Below are 13,730 nucleotides of genomic sequence, written 5' to 3' on the forward strand. Positions count from 1 at the left end.
TTTCTAAGAATATTATGATCAATGGTGTCAAATGTGGCACTCAGATCTAAGAGGATAAGAACAGATAGACGGCCTCTGTCTGCATTGACCTGCAAGTCATTTACTACTTTAACGAGTGCAGTTTCTGTGCTGTGATTTGTTCTAAAACCTGACTGAAATTTATCAAGAATAGCAGGTTTATTGAGGTGCTCATTTAACTGCATAATGACTGCCTTCTCTAGGATTTTACTTAAGAAAGGCAGGTTAGAGATGGGTCTATAATTTTCAAGAGCAGAGGGGTCGAGGTTATTTTTCTTAAGTAGGGGTTTAACTACCGCAGTCTTAAGACAGTCTGGGAAGACAGTCTGGGAAGACCCCCGTATCTAATGACGAATTTACTATGTCAAGAACATTATCAATAAGCACGCCCGATACTTCTTTGAAAAAATTTGTTGGTATTGGGTCAAGAACGCAGGTGGAGGGTTTCATTTGAGAAATTATTTTATGTAAATCTATCCTAGTGAAAGAATTTAATTTGTTTATAACGGAATACTGGGGTATAGGAGGATCCTTAGTATTGGGGAGATATACTATGTTATTTCGAATATCATTAATTTTTTGATTGAAAAATACAGCGATAACCTCACAGGTTTTACTGGAAGTACTTAGGAGGCATTCATTTGAGTTACCTGGTTTAACAGACGATCAATCGTCGAGAATAAGACTCTGGGATTACTAGCATTGTTATTTATAATCTTAGAGAAATAGCAGCGCCTCTCAAGACAGACTGTGTTATTGTATTCTGTTATTTTAACTTTTAATATTTCATAGTGGATAGTTAGTTTAGTCTTCCTCCATTTACTCACAGCTCTACAGCATGTTCTTTTTAAATCAGACACTCTTTGGGTCTTCCATGGTATAACAATACTAGAAGATTTTTTAACTGCCTTTTCAGGTGCAACTATGTCAAGAGCAGCCCTCACTTTAGTATTAAATCTTTCCACCTTACTATTTACATTCTCCTCGCTATTATAGTTGGCACTATAAACGGACTGGTTGCTTAGAATGTTTGTAAGTTTTAAAGCTGCTGATGAGTCAAAGAAGCGTTTTTTTAACAATATGCTTCTCATGAGTGTTTTCTATCATTATTTCTATATTAAAAAGTAGAAGAAAATGGTCTGATAGACCAATATCAATGACCTGTTTTATATCAACTTTTAGTTCTTTAGTAATCACTAAGTCTAACGTATGTCCTGCTTTATGTGTAGGCTGATTAACAAGCTGTCTCAAATCAAGAGTCCAGGAGGTTCATAAATTCTTTTACTTTTTGGTCACACTGATTATCGATATGAAAATTGAAGTTTACACTCATCCACGATGATAAGAAGCAATGAAGAGGATATGAGGATCAGTTTTAGAGCTGGTTCAACTATAATGAATTCACGAGAAGTTAATTAACAGCACAAACAGGGCACTCAGTTAAAAGAAAGGATTAGAATGAAAACCTGCAGCCACGGTGGTCCTCCAGGACCCGAGTTGGTCACCCCTGGTCTAAAATGTCTTTGCTTGCTGTAGCATTAACCATAGAATCAAGGGATCTAGTCCAAACCCTGCCATTATGTCACCTCCACAGCAGTTTACAGCCTGGCTGTTCAACAAACCCAATGTCATCCATCAGACTGCCAGATAGTGAAGTGCGATTCATCACTCCACATTTCCACTGCTTTAGACCCCTATGGTGGACCGTGTGCTTTATACTGCAGCTGTTTATCTCAGGCTTGTGTGCTGCTCCTTGGCCATGCACACCCATTTCATGAAGCTCCTGATGCTTCCAGACTTTGCCACCTTATCAAGTAGGTTTTACCTCCAAATCAGCAAAGCATTTCTTAGGCTGTCCTGGATTGTTCAGAGCATTTCCGGTCACTCATCTATAATAATAAAAGGCAAAGCCCTCACTGACTGACTCACTCACTGACTCACTCATCACTAATTCTCCAACTTCCCGTGTAGGTGGAAGGCTGAAATTTGGCAGGCTCATTCCTTACAGCTTACTTACAAAAGTTAGGCAGGTTTCATTTCGAAATTCAAAGCGTAATGGTCATAACTGGAACATATTTTTTGTCCATACACTGTAATGGAGGAGGCGGAGTCACGTATCGCGTCATCACGCCTCCTACGTAATCACGTGAACTAAAAACAAGGAAGACATTTACAGCACGAGTCACACGCGGGAACGAAGGTAAATTACGTTAAATTTTGACTGTCTTTTAATACTGTGTGAGCATACATATTAACACATGTGCAATTAAACGTGTGCATTTACGGGGTGATTTCTCAGGCTTAAAAGCTCACCTTTTATCAAACGCGGGAAGAAAGGTAACTGACGTTGTTCACTGTCTTTTAATACTGTGTAACCATACATATTAACACATGTCCAATTAAACGTGTGCATTTACGGGGTGATTTCTCAGGCTTAAAAGCTCGCCTTTTACTAAAAAGCTAAATGCAAAACTATTTTCAATCAGTTTATTGAAACGCTCCCGTTAAGAATTGCAATAACATATTCGCGAGATAAAACAACGAAGTAGGGGGAAATGGAGGAACAGCCGCAAACAGCGAAGAGCAAAAAATTAATTAAACAATTCAGAACGGAGCGAGTTAAGCATACAAGCATGTTCATAAGGGAAACAAAGCACGGTGTAAAACGTAACTTTAAATTAAGTTAATAGAAACGCTCCCGCTGCGGATTGCAATAACATATTCGCGAGATAAAAGTTTAATGAGAAGACACGAGGTATAAACGAAGCACACGCCGTGGCGCAACGTTAGGGGCAACAGTTTCAACCATTCTATGATCTGGTTCTCGCAACTGAAAGACGGCACATTGCGGATGTTAGCCGACTTGCTGACCGCAACGTTAGGGGCTTCAACTATGCCGCTGACGCAACATGTCAGTGCCAACACTTTGCAGACTGTACTTAAAAGACACGCCCTCCTCACTGGACAGTTAAAAACACCAATCAAACTAACGATGACATCAAGTATTACCCAATCAAAAGTAGGAAAGGAGGCATCTTCATAAAATGCGTGTGGGATGATTTGCATGAGACGCTGCTTTAAAAAAAAAATGATAAAAAAAAAATACGGGATAAATCCCGTCCAGTATTGATTCAAAACGGGACGCGCAATTTCATTCTCAAACGCGGCACGATTCCATATTTTAAAGGACGGGTGGCAACCCTACAGTGCCAGGTAACCACCCATACAATCACATTGTGATTCAGACTAGGAATGCAATGAATGTAATTACCCCGATCTACATACAAGGCGAAAGTGTTGCAACATTCAAAGATGATGGTTTGGGATAATTAGTACTTATTAAGTACAACATTGAACATAAAAGAGCTTATGAAGCCTTGAACCGAAAAAAGCAAGATCTCAGAGATCGTAAAAAAAAAAAAGGAGGTAATGTCGTTTTACTCGCTGTACATTTTACTCAAACATTACCAGTTATTCCACGAGGGAGACCAGCAGATGAACTCAATGCTTCTCCCACGGTCGGTTATATGTCGCGTGTTCTCGGGTAGGTACACCAAAAAATGTATACATTTAAGCATGTAATGGGCAAAGAAAAAATGAGGTATACCCGAAGGCACTGCAGTAGTACTCAATGTAACTTTACTTCTTAAATGTTAATGTTTTACTGTTTAATATTTTATACGCTTCTTATATATTATTCAAATTCTTTTATGAAAATACCAGTGACAGCGCAATGCACAATAACATGGAGTGAATACACCATACGCATCTGCCCACGGCCGCCCTGGTGTGCGCAGATAGGAGTTGATTCTAAAATAAAATAAACATAAAAAGAGTAATACATTCATCACCCATAAAGCGGATAGCAGACGTGACGTATTATATGTGTACCACATTTCAAGTCAATACGTGAAACGGTTTGCAAGCTACATGTGATTTAAAATCCTGGACAGACCAACGAAAAGCCACGGTAGAAAATTATAGAAGAAGATTTTACTGTTTAATAATTTATATTTATATGAAATGTGCTTCTTATATATTACTTCATATTCTCATATGATAATGATGTTAATGTTGTTTATATTGATTTCTATGTTATTGTAAGTGCATCTATGTGTGTATATGTATGTATGTATGTGTGTATATATATATATATATATATATATATATATATATATAAAAAATATATATATAAAAAATATATGTGTATATGTATATATAATATCTGTATATGTGTGTGTATGTGTGTGTATATGTGTATATGTATATATATATGACAGCAACACTCATAACAATGACAACACAATTACATTGATAATCATGTTACGTTATTTTTAAAATGTTTCCTTTACTTTTTCATTACCTCTTTAACACACTACTTCTCCGCTGCGAAGCGCGGGTATTTTGCTAGTTAAAATAATAAAAAAAAAAACTTGATGTGCTCCTTTTTTGTGATGACTCTATGAAGTAATTCTGTCACATTTATATTCACAGGTGATAAAGAGGCCTCCTTGCTAGTTGACACAACCATACAGTGAGGATGTCTAATGGCCTCCGGGCCAGTGCTGTCCAAGTGAGAAGGGAGTCTTAGAAGAAACGAGCAGATACTTGGGGGAGAGAAGAGATTTACACAGAGCATGGCCTCAACCAAAGAAGACGGTGTGCATGAAAGACTGGGGTTCATTAAAGAAGAGGACTGTGAGTGGGATGCACCAGAGGATTTGTGTCTGAAACAGGAAGACTGTGAAGAAAGAATCTCGCTTTTTGAAGAGAAGGAGCCCGAGGGGGAGATAATTCAGATTAAAATTGAGGATTCCAAAGATCTATCAGCTGGTTTTGAAATACAAAAACATGAAGCTGGGCCTATTTTCAAGCAAGAGACTTTTGACGAATCGCATTCCAGTTTACAGCCCTGGTTCATTAATGCAAGTCAACTGACTACCCAGCATGCTATGGGGTTGAAATCTGATTTATCCGAGTTTGAAGAGAAAATCAATGAAGGAAAGTGGAGTAAAGAAGAAGAGCAGCAGTCATCTAGGAGTGTGGGAATAAGTAAGTAATGGGATTAAATGTAATAGAAGGGGGAAGTGATAGCATTTATAAATCCCAAATGTTTACCTTATCACTTTCAAGAGATTGAAATCATACACGATTGACTGGATTTGAAGAGAGGACAGCTGTTTGAGTGCATGATAATTAAGAATAGCTGACCTGATAAGTAAAAAGTTTTGGTGAATGCAAAAAAATCTAAAGTGTTCAGCACAGGACTTTAACTACATGAGGCTGTGATATACGCTAGGCCAATACTGCATTGTGTTGAATGAAAATGACAGACGTTCATGACAGACTTTTATACAGTATTTCCTAAATTGTGCTCCAGTCAAGGCAGAGATGTGCAAAAAAGATGTACAGTGCATCCGGAAAGTATTCACAGCGCATCACTTTTTCCACATTTTGTTATGTTACAGCCTTATTCCAAAATGGATTAAATTCATTTTTTTCCTCAGAATTCTACACACAACACCCCATAATGACAATGTGAAAAAAGTTTAATTGAGGTTTTTGCAAATTTATTAAAAATAAAAAAACTGAGAAATCCCATGTCCATAAGTATTCACAGCCTTTGCCATGAAGCTCCAAATTGAGCTCAGGTGCCTGCTGTTTCCCCTGATCATCCTTGAGATGTTTCTGCAGCTTCACTGGAGTCCACCTGTGGTAAATTCAGTTGACTGGACATGATTTGGAAAGGCACACACCTGTCTACAGAAGGTCCCACAGTTGACAGTTCATGTCAGAGCACAAACCAAGCATGAAGTCAAAGGAATTGTCTGTAGACCTCCGAGACAGGATTGTCTCCAGGCACAAATCTGGGGAAGGTTACAGAAAAATTTCTGCTGCTTTGAAGGTCCCAATGAGCACAGTGGCCTCCATCATCCGTAAGTGGAAGAAGTTCGAAACCACCAGGGCTCTTCCTAGAGCTGGCCGGCCATCTAAACTGAGCGATCGGGGGAGAAGGGCCTTAGTCAGGGAGATGACCAAGAACCAGATGGTCACTCTGTCAGAGCTCTAGAGGTCCTCTGTGGAGAGAGGAGAACCTTCCAGAAGGACAACCATCTCTGCAGCAATCCACCAATCAGGCCTGTATGGTAGAGTGGCCAGACAGAAGCCACTCCTTAGTAAAAGGCACATGGCAGCCCACCTGGAGTTTGCCAAAAGGCACCTGAAGGACTCTCAGACCATGAGAAAGAAAATTCTCTGGTCTGATGAGACAAAGATTGAACTCTTTGGTGTGAATGGCAGGCGTCACGTTTGGAGGAAACCAGGCACCGCTCATCACCAGGCCAATACCATCCCTACAGTGAAGCAGGTTGGTGGCAGCATCATGCTGTGGGGATGTTCTTCAGAGTCAGGGACTGGGAGACTAGTCAGGATAAAGGGAAAGATGACTGCAGCAATGTACAGAGACATCCTGGATGAAAACCTGCTCCAGAGCGCTCTTGACCTCAGACTTGGGCGACGGTTCATCTTTCAGCAGGACAACGACCCTAAGCAAACAGCCAAGATATCAAAGGAGTGGCTTCAGGACAACTCTGTGAATGTCCTTGAGTGGCCCAGCCAGAGCCCAGACTTGAATCTGATTGAACATCTCTGGAGAGATCTTAAAATGGCTGTGCACCGACGCTTCCCATCCAACCTGATGGAGCTTGAGAGGTGCTGCAAAGAGGAATGGGTGAAACTTGCCAAAGATAGGTGTGTGCCAAGCTTGTGGCATCATATTCAACAAGACTTGAGGCTGGAATTACTGCCAAAGGTGTATCGACAAAGTATTGAGCAAAGGCTGTGAATACTTATGGACATGGGATTTCTCATTTTTTTTATTTTTAATAAATTTGCAAAAACCTCAAGTAAACTTTTTTCATGTTGTCATTATGGGGTGTTGTGTGTAGAATTCTGAGGAAAAAAATGAATTTAATCCATTTTGGAATAAGGCTGTAACATAACAAAATGTGGAAAAAGTGATGCGCTGGGAATACTGTCTGGATGCACTGTATATGTATGTATATATATATTATATTATAAAGAAAGCACATGAGAAAGTATGAAGAGTTGGGTTTCCGTCCCCGTATACTGTATCAAAAAAAAACTTTCAAAGTTCACGGTCAGTTTGTACATTGAAGAAAAGGCCCAACCCAAATGACAGTTGGACAATTTATGGGATGGGAACGGAAGTGGACGTGGAATGCTGGGAAGGAGCCGCGGTGGTAGATGGATGGTATTGACATCATCAGATTGGGACCGGGGGGAAAAAGGAAGGAACTCAGAAGTGTCTTGAGTTTTAGCGAGTCCAGGTGTATTCATGGCGGTGCCACTTCATTTTTCCTGAGGGAACAAAGAAAGAGAAATTTGTACCCCGTCGTTGTCTCTTGGCACGAGGTTTTGCGGTGTATGTCGGGTCCTTAAGTCGCTCCCCATGCACTCGTGCATGATAGTAAATATATATATATTTATAGCTGGAACTCCACAAAGAGAGAAAATGAATCACATTATCTAAAAACAAGCTCACAGTCTCTACCTGGAATCATCATCAGAGGAACATGATTAGACTTACAGGAGTCCAAGGCAATATGTACCAAATAAGGGAGGGAATGTGGAAAAGAGTGGGTGGTGGGGGGCTTATTGATGAGGTGGGGCTCAGTGGGTGTTGGTCATAAAGTCTAATTTGTTATTTTCTTGTTCTACTTTTCAAGCCTGCTTATGCTGAGTTCATGTCCTAATGTCTGTTAATGGCATTTTTATTAGATAGCCACATTTCAGCCAGCCCTCTGGCACTTTTAGTGTTAGCCAAGAATTTTCATCAATTCTCTCACCCTTCCCCAAATGTCCCCACCCAAACTTCTCTACTCTCCTTATTTGCTGTATATTGCCTTGGATTCCTCTAAGTCTAATTATGTTCCTCTGATGATAAGACTCCTGGAAGAGATTGAAAGCTTGTTTTAAGATACGTGATTAATTTTCTCCCTTTGTGGATTCCCTGCTATAAATATTCAAACCATGTAACAGATGTTCACTTCCATATATCTATGGAGATCTATCCAAACCCTACGTAACTTCAACTTTGTGACTGATGCTTGAACATTATCCTGAAGAATTTGTTGATATTGGGTTGAATTCATCTGACCCTCAACTTTAACAAGGGCCCCAGTCTCTGAACTAGCCACACAGCATGATGGAACCTCCACCAAATTTGACAGGAGGTAGCAGGTGTTTCTCTTGGAATGCGGTGTTCTTCTTCCGCCATGCAAAGCACTTTTTGTTCTGACCAAATAACTCCATTTGTGTCTCATCAGTCCAAAGCACTTTGTTCCAAAATGAATCTGGCTTGTCTAAATGAGCATTGGCATACAACAAGCGACTCTGTTTGTGGCGTGAGTGCAGAAAGGGCTTCTTTCTCATCACCCTGCCATACAGATGTTCTTTGTGCAAATTGTGCTGAATTGTAGAACAATGTACAGATACAACATCTGCAGCAAGATGTTTTTGCAGGTCTTTGGAGGTGATCTGTGGGTTGTCTGTCACCATTCTCACAATCCTGCTCATATGCCGCTCCTGTATTTTTCTTGGCCTACCAGACCTGCTGGGTTTAACAGCAACTGTGCCTGTGGCCTTCCATTTCCTGATTCCATTCCTTACAGTTTAAACCTCTGAGATAGCTTTTTGGAGCCTTCCCCCCAAACCATGAGACTCAACAATCTTTGTTTTCAGATCTTTGGAGAATTGCTTTGAGGATCCCATGCTGTCTGTCACTCTTCAGAGGAGAGTCAAAGGGAAGGAAGCACAACTTGTAATTGACTTCCTTAAATAACTTTATATCTCATGATTGGACACACCGGTCTATGAAGTTCAAGGTTTAACGAGCTCATCACACCAAGTAATCAGCATTGAGCAGTGACAGGCATTCAAATCAGCACAATGACAAGGGGACACACATTTGTGCACAGCCAGTTTTTCACATTTGATTTCATTTCATACAACTAAATACTGCGCCACTAAAAATCTTTGTTTGGAAAACACCGCAGTACTCAGATGTTCCTAGGAAATGAAAGACAGACCACTGTTATCTTTTTTGTTGAAAGTTGAGTCAATTATTATGCAGGCTGAGAGGGGTCACAAATTTTTTCATATGACTATAGATAGATAGTTAGACAGAGAGATACTACAAGGGGGCACCACTGAACCCTAAACCCACGAAGCAGTAAAATGCCAGACATTTTTAGGCACTCTTTCCAATCCTCCTTCCAACAAATCAGCCACTATTAAACAATGAATAAACAATAAACCAATAAATCTTCCTTCTTTTCCGTCCTCCGCTGAGTGTTGCCTGCTGCCACCTGAGTCTGACTCCCTGATGTGAAGCAGTGGACTCCCTTTAAGCCAGACCTATGGATGCTTCTGGTGCCGATCCATGTCTTCTAGGAAGCACGTCCAAACCATAAAGACAGTAGAGAGGCCCTCCACCGACAGCACCCAATATCGGTATGTAGGGACCCTGACAGGACTCCATTTCTGGATGTCATCTCCTAAACACTTGTGTGGGTGTCCCAACTGGGTTGCCATGTGAAGACCACTGCCACCTGGCGTTTAGTGGATGGAACAGCTCCCAAGTCTTGGCTTCCGCTGGTCCCACTGTTATATCATACCAGCTGGACACAAAGTTGTTTCAATGGTCCACCGGCCAATCCGTGTACATCATTGCACTGGCCACCCATCCAGTTGATGGAACATCCTCCAGCCTGGCTACCTGTCGTTATTTCTCAGGGAACGGGCTGGCAGGTCAGGATTATCTCAGCCAATCTTCACTCCATCTTGGCTTCCAAGCACAGCAGACATTAACTGACCGGCAGAGCTCTACATCCAGATTTCATATGGTGTGGGTGTGCATACATTAAGCTGAACATATTTTTGCCAACACAAAAAGGCAATTTGCAGCAGTGTGTGGTTCTATTAACATAAACGGATCACTTTCCTGCCCTCATATTGAAATAAGGGCATCTAGCGACACAGAAGCTGATTTTGTTTACTCTAAGCTGTTACATTTCCATTAACTCACATGTCGTGTGCGATGCTAAGACGAGGCTGACAAACGTCACGATTCACAAGTTGGTCATTCCGTGATTAATTTATTTTCAGGCAATCTAGATGTGGCAGATCTCAGTTTTCCATATGTTCTAAACTATTTGTTGTATCACCAATCATATGGCATGTGCCAGTTATATCAGCTATCGACTCGGACACTGACACCTTATGCCTTTACCAGACCACAGATCACAGAGGAGAGGCGCTATAATGCCACCCATGATCTTGCAGGCTCAGTTGCAGAGTTCAGGCAGATGTTGTTGAGTGCATGGACCGGAGTCTATGCACGTCAGGAGGAAGGCCGCTGTACCAGCCAATAGACGTCTTCAACATTTTGATTGCATGTGTATGATGTTATTTAGCATCAGGGTGTATTCCCAATTGTACATTTACAAGGTGATCATGACTTATAAAGGGTACGTTGTGTAGAAATGTGCCTACACCAGATTTTATTTTATTTGGTGTACACACGTTCCTGATTTCTTGGCGTGCACATACTGTATTTTCATGGTGAAATCTACACAGCGTTTTATAAATGAGGCCCCAGGTCACCTAACCTGTGTGTTTTAAGAGATTTGGGAGGAGAAATGGAGTATCCTGAGGAAGACCCACACAGACTTGGAAAGGCCATGCAAAGTCCACATGGACAACAACTTGGGTGCAGAATGTAATCCCAACAGATTACTTGAACAATCAAGCAGCTGTGCTAAATGTTATATCACACTAATGTAAGGATATATATTTGTATGTTCAGTTGTTTGAATCGTTGATTAGATTCCTAAAGGATACAAGTATTAAAGAAAAGAACACCCATATTCATGTTCCTGATTGCTATTGCTGTTGGTCAGCTGTCCACCCAGCCCCTCTCTTACTTCACAATGCCTCACCAGTGGACCTTGTAATATTTCAATTATTTAAAATCATTTAACTAAACCATTTGTGTTGTTTTAGGTTTACAGGAGAACAACAGCTCCTCCGTGTCTTCTTTTGCTCAGTCTCCTCTTCACTGCACCCTGCAACACAAACAGGACAATGAGCAGGTAAAAAAATTAACAGGTGGACTGGAGACTTTGACCTCAGCCTCCTTCCAGAGCAGTCCTCTTCCTTTTAATAAAGTTACACAGACAGAGACCATCAACACTGAACACCCACAAGTGTATAAACACGTTGCAAATCATACTGGAGAAAAACCTCATTGTTGCTTGGAATGTGGCAAACGATTTTCACAAAAACGTAGTCTTCTTACCCATATGAGGATTCACACTGGTGAGAAACCACATTGCTGTTCTGAATGTGGCAAGCGTTTCTTAGACAGAAGTGGTCTGAATATCCACATGAGAGTTCATACGGGAGAGAAACCACATTGCTGTTCAGAATGTGGTAAAAGATTCTCACGAATCCACAGTCTCCAGATCCATACAAGAATCCACACTGGAGAGAAACCTCATTGTTGTCTGGAATGTGGCAAACGATTCTATGACAGTAGTAGTTTATGCAAGCATGTGCAAATGCATACTGGAGAGAAGCCATATTGCTGCTCTGAATGTGGAAAAAGATTTTCCACCAGTAGTACTTTGCGGGAGCACACACAAATTCATACTGGGGAAAAGCCATTTGTCTGTTCAGAATGTGGGAAAAGATTCTTAAAAATACACAATCTGAAATGTCATATTAGAACTCATACTGGAGAAAAACCTTATTGTTGTCCTGAATGTGGCAAACGGTGCTCTCATGGTAGCTTTTTCAGGAGGCACATGCTAACTCATACTGGAGAGAAACCATATGTCTGTTCTGAATGTGGGAAAAGATTTTTAAAAACAGATGATCTTAAATGTCATATCAGAATTCACACTGGGGAAAAACCTTATAGCTGTCTAGAATGTGGCAAAAGATTCTCTGATGGCAGCAGTTTGCGGACACACACACGGATTCATACTGGAGAGAAACCATATTGCTGCCCTCAATGTGGGAAAAGTTTTTCAACAAGTAGCAGTTTTCGAAAGCACACACGAACTCATACTGGAGAGAAGCCATATGCCTGTGCTGAATGTGGTAAACGATTCTCAAACAGCAGTGGCTTTCGTATTCACCAAAGAACTCACACCGGTGAGAAACCGTTTAGCTGTTCTGAATGTGACAAGCATTTCTCAGACAGCAGCACTCTTAAGAAACACATGAAAATTCACGCTGGAAAGAACAAGACATAAAACTCTAGGAATTATGGCAGACAATCAACAAAGAGTACATCCATCAAACACAGTTTCCCTTACAGCAAATAATAAAATTCAGACCATAATTCAGTTAGTCATTCCCATTTTATCAGATAGCTTTGGTATCATCGACTGGCTACAGAACAACATGAAATTGAGTTTGCGCACAAAAGTTAATATATAAGTGATGCCGCCCAAGAGTTTACCATCCAAGATTCAAAGGAGGCATGTGGCTTATCAAAATGGGCTAAATATTCCAGACAACAACCATTGGACTACAGACAAACCTCATGCATTGAACAGACCACCACATGCAGAAGTTACTTCAATACGAAACAAAAAAGACCCAAACAACATCAACTGTAAAGTGTGGCCAAACATTCAGAAGCACCAAATGCTGGAGAGGGATGCCACCCACTTGCGTACAGACAGCAGAAGTGCAGCAGGCCAGACAGCAAAACCAAGAATACAAAAGGACTGATCTACAGAAGAGGATAGGCGATTAGAATGACCCCAAATTAACTAGAAAATATGTAGACCTCCTGCCCCCTGTAGACCAATAGATAACGCATGGAGGGCTTACAAGGAGTGAGTGATCCCCAAGGGATGGACCGGACAGTGGCCTGCACACAAGGTGGTTCATGGCTGCAATCACATTTTTCTTCAGTTGTGTTTCTGTGTGTACTGTTATGTTCTCCAATGTCCCTTGTATCTTGTGGCTGTCACCACCATGACATCTTAAACTCCTGAGCCCACCAAAGTTGAAGCAGAGGAGGTTCGGTTCTGAAGGGGTCCTCTGTTTGGAGGGGATTTTCTGGATTTTTGATAAATTCTGCTCTTTTAACAGATTGTGTATTGGAACCTGTTTGCTGTGGATTGCCTTTTTTAAGCAACTCCTTTTATTAGTCTTTTGAGAATTTGTTGTAACGTTCCTATTTTTGTAATAAACCTTCACTTTCAAAGACGCCTTTGTTCAGTTTGTTACTTTAAGGTTTTCTTTTATGATTTTCTCTCCCTTGTAAGACATCACAGCTATCATAGGTCTGTTAAAGGCATTTTGAACTTTTCCCCATTTCTAGGCCGGGGTAGGCCGCAGCCACACACAACATTATAGAAGCTGGCCAGATTTGGGGTGAGGTGAGTTTGGACAGACCAGTGGAGTTCCTGGCCTGCTCTGCTGCTTATTTGAAACCTCATACCCTTCTGCTGTGGTCCTGCCTCCAAATTCAAACAAAGAAAGAAAGAACCATTGATGTTTCAGTCCCGAGTGATTGCTCCATACTCAGAATGGAGAGGTTAATAACTAACCAGGTGTCAGGGGCTACACTACTGGATTACACTTCCCAGCATTCTCTGCTGGTTTCCAAG

General features: G+C 41.0%; 1 protein-coding gene across 1 annotated transcript in view; it reads left to right on the forward strand.

Annotated features, from left to right (window-relative positions):
* LOC114641632 (uncharacterized) overlaps positions 1-13,296 on the forward strand; it is a 42,954-nt gene extending 29,658 nt beyond the window's left edge. The window contains exons 8-10 of the mRNA XM_028790667.2: positions 1,709-1,832; positions 4,597-5,070; positions 11,104-13,296. Coding sequence (XP_028646500.2) covers positions 1,709-1,832; positions 4,597-5,070; positions 11,104-12,359 — 1,854 coding nt within the window. The 3' untranslated portion in view covers positions 12,360-13,296. The remainder of the gene's footprint in view (positions 1-1,708; positions 1,833-4,596; positions 5,071-11,103) is intronic.
* The last annotated feature ends 434 nt before the right edge of the window (positions 13,297-13,730 follow it).

This window comes from Erpetoichthys calabaricus, chromosome 5 (assembly GCF_900747795.2).
Source record: "Erpetoichthys calabaricus chromosome 5, fErpCal1.3, whole genome shotgun sequence".
Classification (NCBI taxonomy): Eukaryota; Metazoa; Chordata; class Cladistia; order Polypteriformes; family Polypteridae; genus Erpetoichthys; species Erpetoichthys calabaricus.